This window comes from Acomys minous, assembly GCF_964271855.1.
Source record: "Acomys minous genome assembly, chromosome: 13".
Classification (NCBI taxonomy): domain Eukaryota; kingdom Metazoa; phylum Chordata; class Mammalia; order Rodentia; family Muridae; genus Acomys; species Acomys minous.
This window is the reverse complement of record NC_140495.1, coordinates 54,387,901-54,411,890: the sequence shown is the minus strand read 5'-3', so window position 1 is coordinate 54,411,890 and position 23,990 is coordinate 54,387,901. Positions and strand designations below refer to the sequence as shown.

The following is a 23,990-nucleotide window of genomic DNA, read 5'->3' as shown; positions in this document are numbered from 1 at the left end:
TCTTTGTGTGTCTCTGTCACCTTCCAGGACCCTGATAGGACTTGACCAAGAGTGAGCCCGGAGTTGGATCTCCACTCCTTGTATCGTCAGTTGGCTCTCTTTGTTTATTGAACAGCACAGAAACATGGCAAGGGAAAGGGATACAAGATTCCTTACAGGAATTGTTAACAGAGGTTACAAGGGTGGAGGCTTCCTTGCTCACCCCCACGGAGTCTGAACAGCACTCAACAGTGTAGGCCAACGCTCTCAATCCACATGGGCATGCTGGGGGATCCTAGCTGCTTAGGTTACTTCCAGTCCGCTGGCTACATTCAGAAACGACTATGACAGCACACATGTATTATTCTGGGTGGGGCGTGAGAGAGTACATAATTTAAGGTTAAAGCTGTGTATTAGTTCAGGTTGTAAAAGCGGATTGCATCGGGAATCCGAGGCATGACAAGGCTGATTACGTCGTTCTCTTAAAGGCAGGGTATTACTCAAGGTTCTCCAGAAAAACAGAACAGAGAGAATGAATCTCTTTCTCTCTCTCTCTCTCTCTCTCTCTCTCTCTCTCTCTCTCTCTCTCTCCTCTCTCTCTCTCCTCTCTCTCTCTCTCTCTCTCTCTCTCTCTCTCTCTCTCTCTCTCTCTCTCTCTCCTCTCTCTCTCTTTTCTCTCTCTCTCTCTCTCTCTCTCTCTCTCTCTCTCTCTCTCTCTCTCTCTCTCTCCCCTCTCTCCCCTCTCTCTCTCTCCTGTGTATTTGCATGTATGTATGGGTATCTCTCTCTATTAATCTATCTATCTATCTATCTATCTATCTATAATTTATTAAAGTAGATTACAGGCTGTGATGTGGCTTTTCCAACAATGGCTGTCTCCCAACATAAAGTCCAAGAATCCAGTTCAGTCCACAAGGCTGGGAGTGGTCTTCAGTATGTGTCAGAATACTAAACAAGTAGGCTCTAATTCCAGTGAAGGAATGGACTTGCCAGAGTGAGAGTGAGAGCAGGCAAGCAAATAGCAAATACTTCCTTCCTCATGGCTTTTCATGCCACTAGAAGACATGGCTCGGATTTAGGCAGTCTTCTGACGTCAAATGATCTGCATTTAAGGAGACCCTGCTGACCTCAAATGATCCAGTGAAGAAAACTAACCCCCCAAGTGTACACAGCTCTGCCCTAACTGCATTGAGAAAGACTAAGGGAGGGGCTCCATCTATACAGGTATTGGGAGAGTAATCAGTTCTGCTGGTAAAGTTGTTCTAACGTGGCTTTTGGTGGGAATGCCCACACTCCAGTAAGGAGACCAGCAGCGAAGCTGGTGGAATTGTATCTTGGTTTGTTGTTGTAGAAGAAGTAGATGGGGCTTACATCTCTTTAGCGACAGTGTCATTTTCTATGAGATCAGGCATGACAGGGTGCAGGGAGAACCCTCTTCCCAAGTCTGCCTGGAGCCCACGCATGCCAGTGTGTCCTGGGGACAGAGGGGTTTTGAAGATGACAGATCTGAGTCAGGGCCTGCATAAAGTATACACGTGTAGGGAGCCACGCTAGCATGCTACAGTGCATAAAGGGGCTTGTGGGAGATTGCTATGGATACAATACGATGCTAGGGAAGAAGGGACCAGGAGCTCTTGGGCTCTTTTGAATGACGGCGTTCCAGAAGCACAGGTGTTGGCAGCAGCTGAGCAGAGCAATCATTCTGTCGTATGATCAGTCAGAAGCGTGAGTCCAGAGAAACAAAAGGCTTGGCAGTGAGGAGGAGACAGTATGGAAGTGAGGGGCATTGAAGAGAGGGGCAGTTGAGGGGTTGGAGGTATGGCAGGCAAAGCCACAGACCTAAGACGCATTCGTCTCGAATGAGTTCTATATATTGGGAGGCAGTCTTTTGAGGTCATCCAGCAGTTTCTGATGTGTGTTGCTCTGTTTCCGCGTGGGTCTTGGATTTGTAATATACCAATGGCTTCACAAGTGTGATAAGCTCCGTTTTCTCACCTGTTGGCATCCCTGTCAGGAAGTGGCAGTGACCGGTTAAGTGGAGGTGGGGTGGGGTAGGGTGGTGCGGAGACTGAACATGGCTCTGGGGAGTAGGAATGAAGGGCTGTAATTCATTCATACAGGAAAAAAAAAATCCACAGACACGTAACGCCCTCTCCACACCATCTAGGGTGTTGTTTTTAAACAAAAACCCAAGCACTCAATTTTACCAATAAAGACTCAGGAGCCAGATGCAGGGGCGAAAGCCTGCTAGTTCAGAGAGCGAGAGAAAGCACCCAGCTGATCTTCCTCCTCAGCCGATGTCCCTGACGGAAAAAAGGGCTTCTTTTCCAAGCTGTCTTTAAAACCCTTCAAATTGTATGCCCCTCCTTTCTACTTCCTGTGCACCTCTCTATCGGTCCTCTGGACTTCCTCTCACTATGTTCCCCCCTTTTCCCCCCCACCCCCCCTGCCCTGTTCACTTCCTATCAACTGCTTGCTGTGCTTCTAGACCTAGAGTTAACTTTATTTAACCCTGTTCACCAAAAGCTCTTGGATTAAAGATGTGTGCAAGGGCTGAGACACACGCCCTGCAGGAGGAGCTGCAGTGGGCAGGCAAGCTTTCTGGAGATGGCCCACCATTTTGCATGGCTGCAGTGGGTGTTCCCTGGAGACACATGGCCCCAGGGACTTTGTCTTCAGATTGTTTCTTGTCACGGTTGTCACGGCTGTACTCCTCATGTATCTGGCATGATGTGATTGGGCATGGGGAGACCACTGCCTATAATCTGATGTGATTGTTACCCGAGTGACAGCTTACTAATTTGAGCAATTTTCCTGCAGATCAATATGAAGGTTAACTTTTATAAAATAATATTGTTTAGATGAATTAATGGTTTTTACAGAGCTCCTGATTTGATTTAAATAATTTTAGTAGGTTAGGTTAAGATGTTTTTGTCAGTGGCTCTGATGTAGAAAGTCTTGAGGAACAATTTGAAGTTCAGAAAGGCACACTTTCAACAGTTGAGTTGGGGACTTTTTGAGGTTAGGGAGCAAGAAGAGCACCCCAGTTAGTACTGGCTTACGAGACTCTTTCACTGAAGCTGCGCTGGTGATGATTAATTTCTCGTATTTTTGCCCTCAGCTTCCTGATAAGATTTAATAAAAATTATTAATGAGTAGATGAGCACCTTGAGGATTTAAAGTAGAAATGGCTGCTTGTTATTTATACACAAGTTCATGCTTGTGGTTCTTTTAAGATTTTTATAAGATTACTTTTTAAGATAGTTGATTTTTTTTTTCTTTAAAACCATAAATTGCAGCCTGTCTGTAAAGAGAAACTGGCTGAGAAAATCACCTTGTTTGCTTACACTTTGTTAATCTATAACAAGTTGCTCAGTTACAAATGTATGTGATTTTTGAGAAATAATCTGTTTTTCACCCCTAATACATAAAACATTTGATCATGTGAGGGGATTGGGGAATATGTTTTTCTTACACATACTTATTATAATCATTAACTTAAAGATATACTGTTACCACATTGTGATCTTTGCACTGCCTGAAAGATTTTGCTGGAATATTTAAGCTATGGGACGGGAAAAAAAAGTTGTTGGAGCTTGCTTGCTAGAATTTAGTCCATCTATCCAATGTGTGAAAGTGCATATGTCTGTCTGTTTGCATGTGTATGTGAGACGTTGTCGAAACTTGTTGGAACTTGCTTGTTGGAACTTATCTTGCTTCATCCATCGTATGTGTGCATGTGTGTGTGTGTGTGTGTGTGTGTGTGTGCATGAGTGTATATATGTATGTGTGTGCACATGTGTGTATGTGTGTGTATATGAGTGTGTGTATGTATGTATATGTACATGTGCGTGTATGTGTGTGCATGTGTGAGTGCATATGTGTGTGTGTGTGTGTGTGCCCACCTCACTGGGAGTCACATCAACTCTGTTCTTTAGTAATTTTCACTTCTTTTAGAAGGTAAGTGGAAGCAAGGGGTGTCAGTTAGACTCTGCACCACGAGAGCCTATCCCTGCTTTCTGACACTAAGGGGTTGGAACATTTTCTCTGCCCTCCGGAGCAGAGACTATGGAGCTCACTGCAGCGAGTGGGCTCCTAGAGGCCAGTTTCTGGGGCTTACTTCCTGGATAGGCTCAGCAGCTCTCCTGGGAAACTACTCCTGGCAAGGCGGAGGGGCAGCCGTTAGCACTCTGTGTGCAACATCACTCCTGTCAAATGCTAGCAACACAAACGGTAATACAGTGGGAGAGGTGTGAAGGCAGGGGTCTCAGGCATGAAATCCTCTACCAGAACCAGTACAGACGACGCCTCTGCAACTAACACTTTACCCAAAGGCTACCACAGCCTTACACACACAAAAAGTTTCTGCCCACCAACTTCCTGTTTAGTCTGAGTGAAGCCTTGCGTGTTATTGATCCTGTGGCCAGGCATTGTTGTTTCAAAATAGCTTCTGCAAGCCTCCCCCATTTCCTTTAAAATCACCCCTTGACTCAACTTCCTTAAATTTCCACATTATTTACTATGCTGCATTCCTACCCTCATGTTCATTCCCAAATAAATTGACTGGAGAATCTCTGTGACTCACATAAAGGAGACGGTGGGCTCAGATAAGGGTAGGGGGCGACTTCGGGTCCTCGGAGCCCCAGGGTTGTAGGAAACACTTGGTGGAATTGATGGAGGAGCACTCAGGGTCCTGGGTGCTGGACTGGACCTGGGAGCTCTTGCGGGAGGTCAGTTGGCATTAAGATGAGACCCAGTTGCAGCTGCCCTTTCATCAAGTCCTGGGTCCTGAGCGAAGGTGGGCTGCTGTGAGAGAGATGAGGAGTGATCAGGATTAAGGCTAGTCCCTCTGAAATTCCCATTCTTCCTCAGTTTGCCCGGAAACTTAAGGTGGAAATAAGAAAAGACAGGAACAAGAAAATAAAAAGAAATGCTTCCATAAGCCTGGCGTGGTGGTGCACGCCTTTAATCCCAGTACTCAGGAGGCAGAGGCAGGTGGATCTCTGTGAGTTCGAGGCCAGCCTGGTCTACAGAGTGAACTCCAGGACAGAGAAACCTTGTCTCAAACAACAACAACAACAACAACAACAACAACAACAACAACAACAAAACAAACAAAAATAACAAATCCTTCCACAGTGAGCCTGGGTTTCCTTGGAGTTGAACAGCAAAGTGAGACACCCTGGTGATCCCTAAGACCCCGGGTGTGTTTTGTTTCTAGTTTCTGTGGAATTCCAGTGAGTAATCGCTCAGTACTTGTGTCATTGTCATTGTTGTTAAGAGACAGAGTCTTGTGCTGGGCGGACTCAGATTCTGAGTGTTGGAATTCCAGGTGCATGTGGGCGTACGGGTGGGCGTGCCACCTGCTCAGCTTCTATCTAGAACTGTAAAGCACAGATTGAGAACACTGGACAGAAGTGTTGAGCGTAGGGTAGGCTGAGTAACTGAGTGGAAAGATGCCTGCATCAGGGTCTTTGAAGCTGGGAACAAGCTACTTGACGTGGAAGAACGGGACTTCACTATCGCTTGTGTAGATAAATGACGCACTTCCGGGTGGGTGGGTGAAGGCCTGGGTTAGGTGCTTAAGGGAAGAATGGTACGATGATCAAAGGAGAAAGAGATCCTGTGTGCAGGGCTAGAGTCATTGAGCAAGAATGCCACAGAGGCTGGGGAAAGACCAGGCCATGGTCGCTGCCCCTGTGGCTGCGGGGACCCAGTATTGACCACAATTCACGTTAGCCCACTGAGACCATGCAGACCTCTGGCCTCTATAATGATGCAGTAACAGGGCACTGAATGCATTTATCCTTGCCTTCATTTGATCTTCCCCCCCTAAACAGGAGCCTGAAGCCCATGTTTCCTCCTCTTGTCCTTAATTCATAAAGTACTTATGAACAAGAATAGTTTTTTCCCATGTCTTTATGAAAAGAGTTTTTCTGTTGCCCAGCTAACCAGAGTCGGGTTTAAATTTTTTTTTTTTACTGTATGATGTCTCACTCTGAATATTATCCTAGGTGTTTGGGGACCATATTTTCTTCCATCAAAACTACAGAATTTGGATCTGATAAGAACAAATGAACGGTGAGGGCAATTCTCCACAGTCTTCAGGGTTAATGCTGTCCCCCTCAAACTGGGGACAGATTCATCAGGTTAGTGGCCCACATGTACTGCCTTCTGGCTCACCGTCCTGCACCCTCTGTCCTGCACATCACAAAAAGGACCTTGACACAGGGGTTTCAGGGGTGGCTGCTGGTTTCTGAACCAAAAGCAAGTTAGGGAAGCTTCCCTGGGTCTAACAGTGGAGGAGTTGCTGTTCCAGCCTCTGCAAGAAGCAGCTTGGCTAACATGCATCTTGAACCTCAGGAGAACTTGTTCACTTCCCATCAGCTGGTGGGGAAGCTGAACTGAATGTTCTGTTGCTGGTGGGCTGTGAACGGAAGATGGAGGGATACAGGAGAAGCAGCCATTGTTCTGTGGGTCCTGCAGAGGCTTGGGGATTTAGCAGCTTTGACTACTAGGTTTGAACTTTAGTAATAGCAGCATCAGCATCAGCATCAGCAACAACAACAACAACAATAATTCTTCTTCTTCTTCTTCTTCTTCTTCTTCTTCTTCTTCTTCTTCTTCTTCTTCTTCTTCTTCCTCCTCCTCCTCCTCCTCCTCCTCCTCCTCCTTCTTCCTCCTCCCTCCTCCTCCTTCCTCCTTCTCCTCCTCCTCTTCCTCCTCTTCTCCTTCTTCTTCCTCTTCTCCACCTCCCCTCTTCCTCCTCCTCCTCCTCCTTCTTGTTAGAGTCTTGCCAGGCTGGCCTTGAGCTTACAGTGATCCACCTGCCTCTGTCTCCCAAGTTGCTGGGACCATTGGCATTCCCAAAGCAGGCCCTAAGCGTTAGTACTTGAAAGGACTATTAGGCTTTATGGCTGTGTTAGTTGAGCTCCAATACTGTGATAAACACCATGCCACCTTGGGGAGGAAAAAGCTTGTTTCAAATTAAAGCTTACAATCCTCCATGAAAGGATCTTAGGGCAGGAACCTGGAGTCAGGACCTGGAGCAGAGACCATGGAGAGGTCATGCTTATTGGGTTGGTCTTTTAGGATTGTTCTGCCTGCAATCTTATACTATACAAGACCACCCTCCAGGGGTGTCAGCCTGTCCCCTGCTTATTGAGATGGGCCATCCCATACCTATCAGTAATCAAGAAAGTTCCCCATAGACTTGTTTATAGGTCAATCTGATGAAGACATGTTCTCAGTTAAAAGCCCTTCTCAGACATGTCTAGCTTGTGTCAACAAATACCAACCAGCACAATGATCAAGATTTTCCATAGACAGAAAATGAGATTGAGTAAATTCCTCCTCACAGGTCACAAGGTCCACAGTTCCTCTTGAGTGTAGACAGAGGCATCTGTCACGGTCTTGGCTCTCCTCTGAGGCTACTCTAAGCTGTGTGTTGCCTTCGTTGTTGAGTGTCCAGGATCCTGAGCTAGGCAGATCAGCTGGAGTGGAGATCGTGAATGAGCCAGCTCTTTACATGGACTTTATGTTGGGGGTGGTCATGGCACTTAGGGAGGCCTTCTTGTTGGGGTGAATTTTTGCCTTTGATACTTCTTTGACTCAAAATTGACAGCTTACCCTTCAGCCTTACCATATCAGAATTAAAAAACAAAAGCAAATAATCCACCTTCAGCAGTACTGGGAAAGGAATAAACACGGATATAATTTAACACTTACCCTTTGCCCTACAAGTTCATTTTTGGGTACTTATAGCTTCGTAAGGCCGTTACCCAGTGTGCTTGTTGGGTTTTGTCAACTTGACACAAGCCTAGATATATCAGAGAAGAGGGAATCTTAATTGAGAAAACACATCTCTGAGATTGGCCTGTTGGCATGACTGTGAGGAATTTTCTTGACTAATGTTTGGTGTGGGAGGGCCCAGACCATTGTAGGTCATGCCACCCTTGGGCAGGTGGTAGCAGAGAGTATAAGGGAACAGGCCGAGTGAGCTGTGGGGAGCACGCTTTTTGGCCTTTGTTTCAGTTCCTGCTTCTAGGTTCCTGCCCTGACTTTCCTGATGATGGAGTAGGACCTGCGCATGAAGAGGAAGCAAACCCTTTCCTCCCCAAGTTGCTTTTGGTTATGGAGGTTTTTTTTTTTTTTGGTGGGCAAGCCCGTGGTGTATTTTCTTTTTCTTTTTAAAATGTTTTTAAATTAATTTATTCATATTACATCTCAGTTGTTAGCCCATCCCTTGTATCCTCCCATTCCTCCCTTCCTCCCACTTCCCCCCTACTCCCCTCCCCTATGTCTGTGTCTGAGGGGGGCCTCCTCCCCCTGTATATGCTCATAGGGTATCAAGTCTTTCCTTGGTGACCTATTATCCTTCCTCTGAGTGCCACCAGGCATCTCCATCCAAGGGACATTTGGTAATGGAGTTTTATCACACAAATAGAATCCATAACTAAGACATGTGGTATATATATATAATTAAATCAACATAGCCAGATCAAACATGGCCCCACAACTGCCTGGACTCCGGTTTGATCTTTTTTAACTGGAGGGTGAATCTGATTATGTCTGGATTTCCATCTGTCTCATACTCTATTTTTATTAGATACTATTTACTCATCCTGAAATTTGAATTCTAAGAATTATCTTTTTTTCTTATCAAAAGTTTTAACTTGACCTTGAGATTTGAAAAAATATTTTTTCACTTTTTAAAGTTCCGTGTATGTGTGCGTGTAAAGTGTGTGTAAATACGGTGTCCCCCAAGGCAAGAGTGGGAGTTGGATCCCCTGGAGCTTGAGGTACAGGCAGTTGTGAGCCACCTTGACTTGGGTGGTGGGAACTGAACTTGGGACCTCAACAAGAGCCGAATGTACTCTTAACTACAGAGTCATCTCTCCAGCCCTGACCTTGACACTTTTTTTTGTGCGTACGGAAGTCTTAATGCTTTTCTTTGATTGTTTCTGCGCCTCCCTTTTCACCTGTGGGAATGAAGAGCTGATATAAACAAGGTAGAAAATATTGGGATTAATAACATGGGTTGTTAGCTTCTTCCATCATTGATATCTTGTTTGTGATTACTATTTGCAGTGCTGGGTTTTAAACTACATTTTTGGAAAGCATCATTTTCCGTCCCCCAAAAGCGGGCCTCTAAGCATACCTGCCTATATATACTTTGTGGCACTGTCTAGCATCTACACAGCCAAGGACTGTTGGGACCGCATAGGCTGGAAGACTATCAGGGGTCAAGACTTGGTGCTGGGCTCTGAAGAGGCCAGAGCCAAGGCATCACTCTCTCCCACGTTGTTCCCTAACCAGCTCCCAATGATGGCCCATAGTGTCTTTGAGGTCTTGTGGGAGCTGTGTCCCTCTCACTGCGTAGGTGATTTGTGAGTGAGAAGAAGAAAGTGACGGTATCTTTTGGGCCTTTTCGGGAGTTAATGAGACATTTTTGTAAGAACAGAAGCTACTATTAGAACAATTTCACAAACAGGAAAAAAGAATTAGAAAATCAGCCCTTGACATCACCTGTCTTTGAAACAATTCACAGGATATAAAAAACAAAACAAACAAACACAAAACTAAAAAAGCCAAATCAAAGGCTCTAAAGCACACCCATAAGTGTAGCCCTCCTTAGATGCAAGAAGAGTTCCTTGTGGTTGGAGTTGGGACCTTCTCTCTCACTCATTAAAAATCTCCTTTTGTCTTCAATGGGACCATGGTTGGGGTTGGGTTTCAGCCGGTCTCCAGCTGATGGGGTAAAATCCCACCTGTGAAACCATTTACAACTGTTTGATGTACAACCAGCATCACTTTAAAATGTACCCTCAGCTGGAATTACGTCATTTTAGCGAGTCACATAAACACACAGACACACACACACACACACACACCAGGGAAACTCAGAGTTTCCTAGGCCACTTCCCCATCTGGCCAGCATGTACGCACAAAGCACCATGAGCCGTGTGCTCCCTGTGAAGAAGGGAAAGGTGTGTCCACCGCCACCCAACCAGAGTGTGTGACACAGCACAGTTAGGAAATCCCGGCAGGCAGGGGCCTATAAATCCCCGTGGGGGTTGCTGCGACATCACAGAAGGTGAAAGTCTGGCCTGGCAGCCTCCCCCAGGCGAGAAGCAGCAAGGTGCAGGAATGCAGAGCTGCAGGTAGGAGTGCTGGAGAGAGGCAGGGAGGTGGAACAGCAGCTCCATTTGTAATGGGGTCTCGGGGAAATCTGTGCTCCTCCTGACTGGGCCAGCTCTCTCAGGGTCACTTTAAGCATTCCTTGGCCTTTTCCCACTTCAATTTCTCTGATTTTAAAAGGGGGGACTGGCTCAGAGAACCTCTAAGGAAAATGCACAATTCCAGGCACCTAGGACCCACCAGGAGGCAGGGAATGGGCTGGGCTCTCACCTTAGGAGGCTGAGCATGTGGGACAGAGAGCAGAGCACGTCTTCGGAAGGTTCCAGGGACTTTCCTACAATGTAGTGTTTGTTTTCTTTAATATACCTGAAACCGCTCAGGAACCATAGCTCCCTGGCTGATGGAGCAGCTCTCTGGGACATGCTGGGTGCACATAGCACCAGCCAAATTGGTCTCTTCTCCACCTTTGCTATTTAAAGTTTCTTTTCTTCCTTGGATGGTTTTTTTCCCCTCTGAGCCCTAGCTTATCAGTCCCTGACCACGGCTTCCTTACACAGGGTGCTCTTGGCCAGAATGTCTCTCCTGGCTTTCCTATTGCGTAAACAGAGGCAGAGGGCTGACCTGTCTTTTTGAGTCCTGCCTTGGGCTCTGCTTGCATTGGGATGTTCATGGCTTCTTTCTGCTCTCCACATCACCCCCTACCGCCTCAACAGTGCTCTTCTAGTGCTGCCTTTCCAAGAAGCTTTGCTTTCTGGGACCAGTGTCTTGTTCCTATAGGCATAAGCACAGAAGAATGTCCTCCTCAGAGGCCCCTCTGGACATTGCCTGTCTCAGTGCATTCTTTTCCTTCTCCTAGCTTGTTTGGTTTCCCCAGGAGCTGTAGGTCTGGGAGTACTGTAAGGAGGAACCCTCCTTCACGCCCTGTGGGTTGGCCTCCGGCTCCTCACTCCCAGCTTACCCTCCAATTCCAACTGGTTGACACCTAGAACAGAGCGGTGGCAGGATTATGCCCCGCCCTCCCCCCTTCCCCCCCCCCCCCCCCCCCCCGACACAGCGGGGCTGAGGTACAGTAAGCAGTGCTCATGCGCACGGAGCTTTCCATGAGAAGGCGCTTCATCGTGGTCGTGCCTCTGTTTATCAGGTCCCCAAACCTTGCCTTTATCAGCTCTGCCCTCGACACACGTGGCTTGTCCCACACAGATTTTCGGATCCAGTAGGTGTGGGTGTGTACCCTGAGGACTTGCCACACGCACTGGAACTGCTTGTCTGGGAAGGCCACTTTGAGGACTATTTTCTTAGGAGATAAGATGAGGCTTGCGCTCATTAGTGAGCCCGGGAGGGAGGGAGGGAGTTATTTGGGGACAAGGGACTTGTGAGATCACTGTTTCTTGTATCTCCAGGGAGTCTTGTAAACACACGGGCGGTTTTCTCCCTAAGAGTTGGCGCAGGGCATGAACATCTGCATTCCTCACGCGTGTTGATCATGTCGCGTGAGTAAGGAAGCTTTAAGGAATTTGGGAAGAGACCTTCCCTGAGAGTAAGGAAGTAAATGCGAAGCATTGGGTGGGTCAACAGTCACCAGGATGCTTTACCCATGTGTAACAGGCAGAGCTGTAGAAGGAGACCCACTGACTCATGCCCTGCATAATCCCCTCTCACTGAGTGGGGCTGGGACGGACAGGCAGATGGCTTCTCACTGACATACATGGCTTGTACTACCTTATATAGTAAGGCTGAGGGACTTTGTGGGTGCAGTTCAGGCGCTCAGTCAGCCAAACAAATAGAAGAACAGGCTGTGAATCCCACATAGGAGCCTCACTCTTTATAAGAGCTTCTGGAGGTCAGAGGCAAGCAGATTTGAAGCATCAGCATCAGGTGGCCTGTCGGCCGTGAAGACAGGCATAAGGCTAGGGACTCGTCTGTGGGACCTGGCCCTCAGCAGGGACTTCAGTGGTCCAATCATAACCATCACGTAAACTTGGAAGAAGCCTGCAGGCTCAAAGAGAGAGAGAGAGAGAGAGAGAGAGAGAGAGAGAGAGAGAGAGAGAGAGAGAGAGAGAGAGAGAGAGGAAAAAAAGGAAGGAACCTAGCCCAAGTTGTGTTGGCTTTAACCAGGAAAGACTGTAAACAGAGAAACCTCCTAAATTGAGCCTAGACACTGGACCAACAGCAGATGGGGCTAAACTGCTGAGTGTATGGCATTGGTTTCACGGTGATAGGAGACTAACCTTTTTCTTTGACGCATGTACTAACCCAAGGTACAATGCAGTGGTACCTAAACACCCTGTCACTTAACATAGTGCCAGTCATTTCTTGCTCCTGCGAGGCCATCTTCAGTCAACGGTGCCAGACCTCGATGACACCTCATAGTTTCTCCTGGCCTCCAAGGCTGTCTTCAGAACAGGATTTGCAGTGAACATCTACTCAGTTAACTTTGTTTTGATGTTCACTCTCTCTGTCTCTCCCTCCTCTCTGTCTCTTTTTCTTTCTGTCTCTGTCTCTGTGTCTCTGTCTCTCTCTCTGTGTGTCTGTCTGTGTCTGTGTCTGTCTCTGTATCTCTGTCTCTTTGTGTCTGTCTCTTTCTCTCTCTGTGTCTGTCTCTGTGTCTCTGTCTCCGTGTCTGTCTGTCTGTCTGTCTGTCTCTGTTTCTCTCTGTGTGTCTGTCTGTGTCTGTGTCTGTGTCTCTGTGTCTGTCTGTCTGTCTGTCTCTCTCTCTCTAGCTCTCTCTCTCTCTCTCTCTCTCTCTCTCTCTCTCTGTGTTTTTCTCTGTGTGTCTGTCTGTGTCTGTGTCTCTGTGTCTGTCTCTGTCTCTCTCTCTCTGTTTCTCTCTGTGTCTCCGTGTCTGTGTCTGTCTATCTCTGTGTCTCTGTCTCTGTCTCTCTCTGTTTCTCTCTGTGTGTCTGTGTCTGTCTCTGTCTCTCTCTGTCTGTCTGTATGTCTCTCTCTCTCTCTCTCTCTCTCTCTCTCTCTCTCTCTCTCTGTGTGTGTGTGTGTGTGTGTGTGTGTGTGTGTGTGTTAGCCCACAGGCTTGCTTAAGGATATCCAGGACATGAAACTTCCTCTATGTCTAAGGAAGTGGTTTTCAAAGTGTAGTCCCTGGGCTAGTGGCTTCAGTATTATTTGGGAACTTACTAGAAATGTAAATACTTGTGTCTTCACTCATACCTACTGAAACAGAAAAGCAGGAACAAATGTGTGGACTAAAAGCTGGAGTTGAGACTTCACATGTCAGGGTGACCAGTTGTGCTATGCTGGCAGCACTCACGGGTACTCATCGTTAGCTATGGCTAGAAAACAGAGGTCTGGAGGAGAGAACAGCAGCTGTGTGGAATGGGCAGGCCTAGAACTCCAAGTGCTCCAGTGGTGTGCCAGGCCTAAGCAGGGATGCAGAGAAAAGAAAGTGTCTGTGAACCGCAAAGTAAGAGAGTGTCAGCTGCTGATGCACCTGGGCATACTGCACCGGCCGTGTCCTGTTGCTCACTTACGTTAACTGGAGTGGCCGGGATGGAGATTCTGGACATAGGGGTTCAGATTACAAGCTTCCTAGGGGTGTCTCACGATCAGAAGCATGCTGGTGATGGTGTCTTACAGATGGGAGAAGCCAGAGGGCTCAGTGTGGGAATGTAGTCCTTTGGGCAGAGCCAGGAATTTTGGGGCCCATGGAAAACACAGTGAGTCTGGGGTATTTTCATGTCCAAAAATGCCTTTAATTAATGCAAAGGGGTTTCCCACAGTGTACATAAAAAGTTCTTGGATTCCAAGTTTCTGTCTCTGTCTCTCTGCCTCTGTCTCTCTCTCTCTGTGTTTGTGTGTGTGTATGTGTTTGTGTACACGTGTGTATGTATGTATGAGTATGTATGTGTCTATATGTGTTTGTGTGTCTCTTTCTCTCTGTGTGTATGTCTATGTGTGATTGTGTGTCTCTGTATCTGTGTGTCTGTGTGTGTCTCTGTGTCTTTGTATATGTGTTTGTGTGTGTGCCGGTGGGAAAGGTCCTATCTATCCCGACAGCTTAAATGTTCTAGAAGAAAGTATTTCTACCATATACAACTGTAGTATAAAAACCCTTTATGCTACTGCAGATCATTGCCGTCCGTGAACCTTTACTCACTGTTGTGAGAAGATGCTCGTTGGTTCCCTTTCTGGAGCCCGCTGCTATGTCGTCTCTGTGTCAGATGCCTACATCCATCCCTCTTGGGGACATCAGGTTCCTCTGGCTGGATGCTCACTCTGATTTCCCATCTCTCTCCACTAGCCTTCTTCTAGGCTACATTCCCAAAGGATGGTAGAGAGTGTCCCTGATGAGCATGTGCTGACCAGGGCTTCCTCGGAGCTGTGTGTGCATCTTCCTGGTCATAAAGTCACCAATACTTGTATCCGTGGCAGGGAAAAAAACCATAGTCTAATGCCAAACATGTCATCCCCCCCCCCCCCCCGCCCCCAGTTCAGAATGTACAGACGACAGTCAAAGTAATAAGCAACCAGTAGGGGGCCCACCCCAAATAATCTAAACGGATACCGCCACATCTGGACCGCCACACAGTGGCTGGACTGTGGGGATATAGGAGAGCATCAAGAAAGCTGGAGCAGCAGAGAGTAGAGTTTAGGACCTTGGCAAAGCCGACATGCCCCAGTTTCTTCTCTGGCTACTCCATTCCTTTCCTGCTGCAGCCTCGGCTAGGTCAGGCCTTCCACCATGGTGGCCCCAGCCCTCAGTGAGCCTCCTGACTCACCGCAAGTTCAGGGGAAGGTCTAATTCTCTCAGTTGACCTGGGAGTGAGACTAGCAAACTTAGCATCTCTCTGCTGAGGCATCGCATCATTACTGCCTTTCCTGTCTGCATCATCACATCATTATTGCCTTTTCCCCTGCTGTCCCCACCCTACTAAGAACACCTAGGCAGACCAAGGTGGGTTTTCTATACAGATCCTTTCTTTCTTTCTTTTTGTTTTGTTTTATTTGGTTTGGTTTGGTTTTTCAAGACAGGACTTCTCTGTGTAGCCTTGGCTGTCCTGGACTCACTTTGTAGATCAGGCTGACCTCAACCTCACAAAGACTCGACTTCCTCTGCCTCCCAGAGGGCTAGGATCACAGGTGTATACCATTGCGCCAAGCTACAGACCCATTTGTAATGGACGAAAGTTCTGCTTTCAGCTTCTTAAAAAAAATCAAAATTCTTTTCTGTTTGGCTTTCAGGTTTCAAACACAAATTAGGTTTATCTATCTCTTTCGCTTGGTACCTCTCTTTCCCGTTTTCCTCAGACCCTGAAAGACCTTTCTCTTCTGCTTGTCTTCCTACTGGGAGGGAGTTTCCTTCCTGTCTTCCCTACACCCTTCCTTTCCTTCTGAGGGGTGTGTTGTGTCTCTAATCCTGGGGCCATCTTATACAGCAGTCAGGAATAGCAAGAAACACACTCTGGGAAGGGAAAGCAATGTTGCTGTCAGTAGAAACCTGCCTAGGTCCATCTTACAGAAAAAGCTTGAACCAGAATTGCCCTTTGTGACCTAAGGCCATCTCTGAAAATCTTAACTGTTTCATGCTCTCACATGCCAGTGTCCTTGTTGGGGTGCAATAACATGGAAGGCAATGCCGTGTCTGCTCTTCCAGGCCCCAGATGCTTTTTGCTTGCTTGCTTTTTCTCTGCAATAGTCCTAGTCAGTTCTTTTCCTGTTCCCTTTGTTGCAGGGATCTACCTGCGGCCTCCTGTCAACCGTCTAATTTTCTACTGCAGATCAATGCCCTCTTGTATCCTCCAGGAGCTCAGACATGCTCAGAATGTGCTCCACCCTAATGCTAGCAGCCCCTTGCATCTGCTTGTGAGTGAGCATCCCCCTTTCACTCCAGGAAAAACCACACTAAAATGTAGTCCCTTGCCACAGCCACCATTGGTAAGATGGCTTACCTCACATGGGGTGAACCGCTTCCACATGGCCTCCTTGGAGGCAGGTACGCTGCTTCTAAGGTGGCTGGTTTTCCATGAGGAACCTGGGAGGAAACTGCTTAGATCTCTCTGACATGGCTGCGGAACTTACACACAGTGAACTCACTTGTGCTGCATTCTTTTGGCCACACGTGAATTACTAGCCTGTCCACATTCAAGGGAGGTGAGCCGGACTCCACCTCTTTGTGGCAGGCTGCTATAGGAGACTGTGAGGGGTGGAAGACATGATCATGGACACCTGTAAAGCCTAACCTACTCTACAAAAGTAGCCGGGTTCACAGAGAGAGACTACCAGAAGCCACTGTGAGTAAATACACAGCGGAGAGCCTACAGCTCCCTCAACTATTCCTCCAATCTTTCTGTCCTTGTTGGTTCTATTGCTCTATTTTAGATGGGCAAGTTTTCTGGGTAACTGGTTATTTGAATGTTTGTATCATTCCCTATACTCCGGTTACAGGAGTTGGGAGCCCACGTTTGGTCTGGAGGGTGCTGTGTGTGTTCTAGCAGCCAGACTTGGCAGCCCCAATGGCAGCAGAATACCCAGTCACTGGTTACGACTGCCTACAAGTGGTCCAACAGGGGCAGAGCTCCAGTGCTCAGGAGAACTCGCCAGTCCTGAGGGTTGCTTCTCTTCACGGCTGGCTAAGGGGACTATGGCAGAGGAGATGACTTGGAACGCTCTGTCTGATGAAGCCTTCCTGCCTTGACTGCAGTCTTTAGAAATGGAAGTTGTGAGCCGGGATCAGGATCTGTGCTCAAGTCCAGGTTAACTGTGAAATCCTGGAGATTTATACTTGGTAGTGAGGTTTCCCCCAGCATAGACTTTGTATCTTAGAGATGAGGAAACTGTGACTCAGATTGTGTAATTGACTTTGCGGTTGCCCAAGATCACATAGCTAGTAAGTGGCACAGTGACGACAGAGCCCAGTTCAGATGTCCATTATCTGCGCCAAAGAGCTCCATCACTTAGGGTACCAGAAAGCTTAGAACTCCTGACAGGTTTTATGAGCCGTTACATATCTTTCTCTGTGAACTTAAACTCATGTTTGTATGTGACATGTAATCTACAACTTGGATTTGTGCGTTTGAGTTTACTGATTCAGTAGGCAACACTCCATACATTTTTTAGCAGGGTAACTGGTGTTAGCTCAGTTACTGACTCTGATGCCAGAAAGCCCCAGGCTCTGCGGTGGAACCAAAGCAGGAAGCAGGCAGAATGCAGAGGTGGACTCTGTGACCCTCACTTGGGTCTGGCAGCCTCATGTCCTTGTCATGTTACTTACTGACGCCCTCAACCAAGAGCCGGTAAAACGCCAGTGAGCTCTGCCCTGTGTTGACCATTTTCTCTTTTTAGCATTGTGCTGCATTCTGCATGCAACATCTCTGTCATCCTGAAATCTTTGCCAGGTTGGGTCCCTTTTACAGATGGAGAATGAACCTCGCGTATGTGCTCTTTGTGGCCCTCAGCCTTGCCTTTGCATGACTTGTGTTCCCACCTTCTGTCCCCATGTGCTTTTCCCTGTGTTTTCTAAAATGTCTCACAGAGGTCCAGGGCTACTGACTGACGCCTCACTGAGGTCCAGGGCTACTGACTGACACCTCACTGAGGTCCAGGGCTACTGACTGAGGCCTCACTGAGGTCCAGGGCTACTGACTGATGTCTCACTGAGGTCCTGCGCTACTGACTGAATTCTCACTGAGGTCCAGGGCTACTGACTGAATTCTCACTGAGGTCCAGGGCTACTGACTGAGTTCTCACTGAGGTCCAGGGCTACTGACTGAGTTCTCACTGAGGTCCAGGGCTACTGACTGAGTTCTCACTGAGGTCCAGGGCTACTGACTGAGTTCTCACTGAGGTCCAGGGCTACTGACTGACGCCTCACTGAGGTCCAGGGCTACTGACTGACTGACGTCTCACTGAGGTCCAGGGCTACTGACTGATGCCTCACTGAGGTCCATGGCTACTGACTGACTGATGCCTCACTGAGGTCCAGGGCTACTGACTGATGTCTCACTGAGGTCCAGGGCTACTGACTGATGCCTCACTGAGGTCCAGGGCTACTGACTGATGTCTTACTGAGGTCCAGGGCTACTGACTGATGTCTCACTGAGGTCCAGGGCTTCTGACTGATGCCTCAATGAGGTCCAGGGCTATTGACTGACGTCTCACTGAAGTCCAGGGCTACTGACTGACTGACGTCTCACTGAGGTCCACGGCTATTGACTGATGCCTCACTGAGGTCCAGGGCTACTGACTGACGTCTCACTGAGGTCCAGGGCTACTGACTGATGTCTCACAGAGGTCCAGGGCTACTGACTGATGCCTCACTGAGGTCCAGGGCTACTGACTGATGTGAACAAGCTTGGTGGGAACAATGCTCGGCAGCAAAATCTGACCAGTGACTGGCATTCAGAGGAAGGCAAATGTGGGCTCTGGGCTGACATAAAAGTTTCAGATTATGGATTTGTCTCAAGATGTGAAATGCTCATGTTTAATGGGTCAAGCTTGATAGGTGATACTAATGGAAGGAATCATCTAGAAAACATTACCAGCTTCCTAGGCTGAGAGGGAGAGAGAGAGAGAGAGAGAGAGAGAGAGAGAACATGCATCTGTGTGCGCGTGCGCATGTGTGTGTATGTGTGTGTGCCTGTGCCTGTGTATGTGTGCATCCGAGTGAGTGCATGCGCGTGTGTGAGTGTGTGTATGTGCCTGTGTATGTGCACCTGTGTGCATGTGGCTGTTTAAGGAGTAGACAGCTTTCATCCCGACACAGTTATGCAATCAGCAGCAGCACCATTGGAGGCCGAATTCCTCCCGTTTGCCAATAAAAGCTGCTGCAGTTCCTTCACCCGCTGCTCTGTACTCGCCCTTCCTATCCTCCCTGTTCTGAGGCTTCCTGCCTGAGATGTTTTTGATGTGAATATTTGTTCTATTACCAGTCGTTGAGTGTTTTCTATGATATACATGAGACATGCGTGGGGTTTTAGGATTTTGTTTACCACACTGGATGTGACTAAGCCACGGATGCTTTAGCAGCTAGCTAATCAATTTGATTAATATTCAATGCAGCTGCCACCTTGTTCTGTTCTTTCTGTGACTGTTCTGTCTGACTCAGAGGCGGGAGAGCTGCCCAAAACCTCCAGGCATCAATATGAGGCTAATAACAAACTGAAGCGTCTCTTCCCAGGCAAGTTCACGTACAGCTAAGATAGAATTTAAAAGCATTTAATTGATTTTTAAAAGAAGTTTTGTACGTATATTCACCTCCGATTCCACTCCCACGACCTCTACATCCCTCTACAACTTCTGGCCCTGTTTTTATAACCCACTGAGTCTAATTTGTGCTGCGTGAGCCCGGTGTGGAGCCAGCCACTGGAGGGTGGGCAGGCTATCAGCCCCGTCTCTTAGCAGCCAATAGCTGCCAGTGGCTTTTCAGCTAGGGGCGGGGCTTCATGAATCCCTTCGCCTCCTATTGGTCCTCCGCAGGTCTCTTGCAGGCAGCCTCAGATGCTGCTGAGTTCATGAGCCATATTGGTCTGGCTGTGTCCGGAAGACACAAGCAGCAGGCTTCAGTGACCTCAGGCTCTTACAATCTCTCCTTCTCTCCTTTCAAGATGGTCCCTGCGCCTGTAGAGGAGGGGGTTGATAGCGATGTCTGCGATGAGGCTGAGAGACCTAGGGACAGAAACTTAAGTCTTTAGAAGGCAGTTTGATGCCATGTCCATTTGGCAAGACAATGACTATAGGTCATCCCCTAGGGCCAATGACCTCTCACCTACCAGCTCTTTTATTATTATTATTTATTTACTTATACTCATTTCTTCTTAATCTGTTAAAATGTATTTATTCCTATATGTATTCTGAAAAATTTGGAAGTTTGATGATACCTCTAACTTTTAGTTGTTGTAGTTTTCTGTATAAAGAATTTTACTATATATACAGAAGGGAGTGTGTGTGTGAGAGAGAGAGGGAGTGTGTGTGTGTGTGTGTGTGTGTGTGTGTGTGTGTGTGTGAGAGAGAGAGAGAGAGAGAGAGAACGAGAGAGAGAGAGAGAGAGAGAGAGAGAGAGAGAGAGAGAGAGAGAGAGAAGCATTATGAGTCTAGGTGACACATACTCTGAAGTGCCCCATACCTTTTTTTTTTTTTCACTTTTTGTACCTTATAAAAGTTAGGTTATCTACAAGCTCTTAGCTGTTTGCATTGTCCATGTACAGAGGTCAGGAGACAAACAGCTGACCAAATGGGTGGCCAGTCTCCCAGGCCTGGCTAAGTACCAAGGGAAGAGATGCCTGTCTGCTCATGCCCCGGCCTGCGGGGGTTCAACTAAAGCTCAGGAGGAGATTCACCTGTATGAAAATAAAATGCAAGACACAAAGAAGGAGAGCAAGTCTGATTGATAAGCTCTCAAAGTTTATTAGTCAGGCAGCAGTATTTATAAGTCAGAAGGCAGGGAAGCATATTGCTATAGCAACCTAGCTGCAGGCTTTTCTCAAACACAGGGAATTCTAGGCAGGGTCATCATATCCTGCCACACAGGGTATTGGGCTCTGTCTTCATCTAGTTGACTCACAGCAGGGTCGCTCCATCTCTATCTGTCTTTAGTCTAACTGCCGCCTCACAACAGGGTCAGCTAGTTTCTGGTGAAAGGCAAGCTCTGGGAAAAACAGAGACTTAAAGGTGCAGACTTGGACAAGATGGCTGAACATTGGCCATATGGCCTATTGTTCCCAACATACTCAGGCCTGGGCCATTTGAGCCATTGACTTTACTGCATTTTTTTGCCCTTTTGCCATGTCTTCACACGTGCTCATCATGCCTGTGTCTCCTGCCCCACTTTCCAGCCATCCCTGTTTTCTCACATGGACTGGGAGGTAGGAAACAAGATTCTTTGTCTAGAAAAGGAATAGAGATCACATTATAATTCAGATGCTTGGGATGAGCTGCCCTTGAAGTTTCCTCCTGGAAATAAGGTCAACTCAGACTGAAGGAGAAAAATCAAGTGGCCTGTGATCTGAAGACGTGTTTAAAGAAAGTAGGGCAGGGAGTGTATTTGGCTGGGAGCCTCAGCAGATGATTTCTTCCCCTCTCTGGGCCAGCAAGGACTCACTGTTCCCATGCTACAACATTTTAGTCTCAGCCTTCAGTGAGGCTTGCTTATTGAAAACTGTCACGTCTGTGTGCTTGTGGTTTGAGTGCCTGAAGCCACTTCCTGGGGGAGTCACATTGAGGCAGCCACTTTGCTGAAGTCCAGAGAGAAGCCAAGACAACTCCTTGGCTGGGGGCAGCCAGGGGCAGCCTGGGGGCAGCCTGGGGCATGGGCAGGGGCTAGCAGAGGACAGCACTTGAGGATTTCCTTTCATCCGGGAAACAGTTATCTTCTTCCTTGGCCGGATGTAAAGTTGGAAAGAACAGCCAACTTTAAATTCTCTTTGGTTTCCTGCTCAAGGAAGATATTGGGATAGGATTCTTATATTAGTTACTTTTCTTGCTGCTGGAACAGAATACCTGATAAGAAGCAATTTAAAGTCAGTTATTTTTGGCTTACAGTTTTAAGGGGCACAGTCTATCATGGTAAGAAGATATGACAACAGGGATAGTCACAGTGCATCTGCAGTCAAGAAGCAAAGAGGAAACAGGAAGTGAGGCTGAGCCATAAAACCTCAAGGCCTGCCCCTGTGACCCACTTCTTCCAGCAAGGGTCCACATCCTAAAGGTTCCACAGCCTTCCACAGGCCTTCCAGAACAGTGTTGAAAGCTGAAGACTAAGTGTTCAAACACACGAGCCTGGCACACTTCTCATCTAAACCACACTTTCCTGACACCACAGCTAGAGACCACTCCTTAGTAGGGATGACCTGATATTTTTGTGTCAGAGTAATTATATTCATGTTTATGGGCCTTTATACAGATGCAAGGAAAGCCGGGCTCAGGAACAGCAGGAGCCTTGGTAGGCACTGCTTTCATTTCAGTAAAGGCTGTGAGGCAACTTCTGAGTGAAGATGATCTTTCGGAATCAACCATAGCAAAGTGCTGGTCGGGAACAAGTCAGCGCCAGGAGGAGGGCTGTGGGCACCGAACCCCTGATGGCTCCTTTGGGGTTCCTTCCCCTGCTATATTTTTTATTCATTTAATAAACTCTAGACAGGCCACACATCAGGTTTGGCTGCATATGATGGTCTAGGAGTAGACCCTCTTTTCATTGTTCCAGCGCTTTCCATGAGTATGAGCCCTGAGGAGAAAAGGGAGTATGGTTAGTAGAGACTTTGCTGGTGATGCTATTTTTTTCTAACTGATAATGGTGCATGCTTATGAGACACAGTGTGATGATGTGGTATGTATATATTATATAATGAACAATTATGAGCGATTAGCATATCAGTCACTGGGTTTAGATCTCACTTGAAAGTCCCCTAGCTATGCGGGAATACGCAGTAAATCCTCCTTGATCATAGTCATCTTCCTGCACAGGTAGAAGAGTCGTGTGCATGCTTCCCCTCTGCTTCTCACTTGACACCACGTGACCGATATTTCGCATCTTCTCTGCTCCCAACCCCTATCTCTGGAGACCATTATTCTGCCTATAACTTCTATGTGATCAACATTTTCAGCTTCCACATACATGGTAGATTTGACAGTAATTGTCAATGTCTGGCTCCTTTTGCTTGTCACAATATCCCTTTTTTCTATGTTGACGCAAGTGGAAAAATTTATAATAATAATAATAATAATAATAATAACAATAAACCAAGTAGTATCCCATTATGTATACATATGCCAACATATCCTTCATCGATCCACATTTGGATATTAAATTGACTCCAAATCTTGTTTATTGTGAATAAACACGAGAGTTTCTTTGACATGCTGATTCCATTTCCTTTGGATATATACCTAATAGTGAGGCTCTGAGGTTCATAAGTATTACTTTAAGGGACACCCCCAGGAGGATTATACATTTTAGTTACAGTCCATCCACCCAAATTTTCTCTGACATGGATATTCCTAATTACAGAGGATGTGTGAGGGCTGTGGACCCTGTTATATTATATTATATATATATATATATATATATAATATATATATTATATTATATTATTGGGAGAAACTTGGTGGATAGGTATAGGTATAGGTTTTAAAGGGCAAGGGGTTGTGAAGTCAGCAGTTTTGGGTTTCAACTAGGTTCTTAGTAACTATACCTTCATGGTTCAACCCTTTCTTTGTTTCATTCTTATATATCTTGCATAAAATGGTATGATATTCACCTCTTAGGGCTAAGTGAGGGAACATACCTTCAGTGTTTGTCACAGTCACTGTGGCTATTACATTAACCCATACACGTGCACATTTGGGTTCACTTTCTCATCCAAAGGCATGAGACTAATCTAGACATGGTGTAATTTTCACTTCTTTCATACCCCAACTAGAGAATCAGTAAGTGTGGATAGAGCTGGTGTAGCTGGGGGCGTGATACGCAGAGGAGTGGCTAAAGAAGATGAACCCATTTGCCTAATGTCTGTGTGGGTTTTGTGCTACCGAACCTGAAGACAGGATGAAAGGTGAGACTTAGGACACATTTGTGTTTGAGGAATGTGCCAGTGAGAGGCACCTGTGGAATCAGGAGGAGCTTGGTGGAGGAGGAGTACTTTCCCAGATAAATCCTAAGGGAGAACTCTCCACTCTCCCATCACATCAAATAAGCTCCAAGGCTGCAGGTCTGAGTTCTTGGACTCACAGGCTCCCTGCTCTTGAGGGAGGATTACTGGGGTATTCCCAGTGCTTTCCCTGTGGTAACAATGCATGCACACCTGGACCACTTCAAGTTGTTTACAAGGGAAGAAGGTGTTTCAGATTACATCTCAGGTAGAATTTCAGTCATAAACCCTCCCTGGTACTTTCTACGATTGGACACTGTGGGGCCAAGAGGCCTG

The 23,990-nt window shown here is 47.0% G+C and overlaps 1 protein-coding gene across 2 annotated transcripts in view; it reads left to right on the top strand.

Annotated features, from left to right (window-relative positions):
- Positions 1–10,000: 10,000 nt before the first annotated feature.
- The window catches only part of IL1R2 (interleukin 1 receptor type 2), a 37,344-nt gene continuing 23,354 nt past the window's right edge, over positions 10,001–23,990 (top strand). Inside the window, exon 1 of one of the 2 annotated variants that reach the window (XM_084753471.1) lies at positions 10,001–10,142. In XM_084753471.1, coding sequence (XP_084609597.1) covers positions 10,129–10,142 — 14 coding nt within the window. In that variant the 5' untranslated portion in view covers positions 10,001–10,128. Of the gene's footprint in view, positions 10,143–16,228; positions 16,365–23,990 lie in introns of those variants that run through there. The other variant, XM_084753472.1, reaches the window with a different exon arrangement.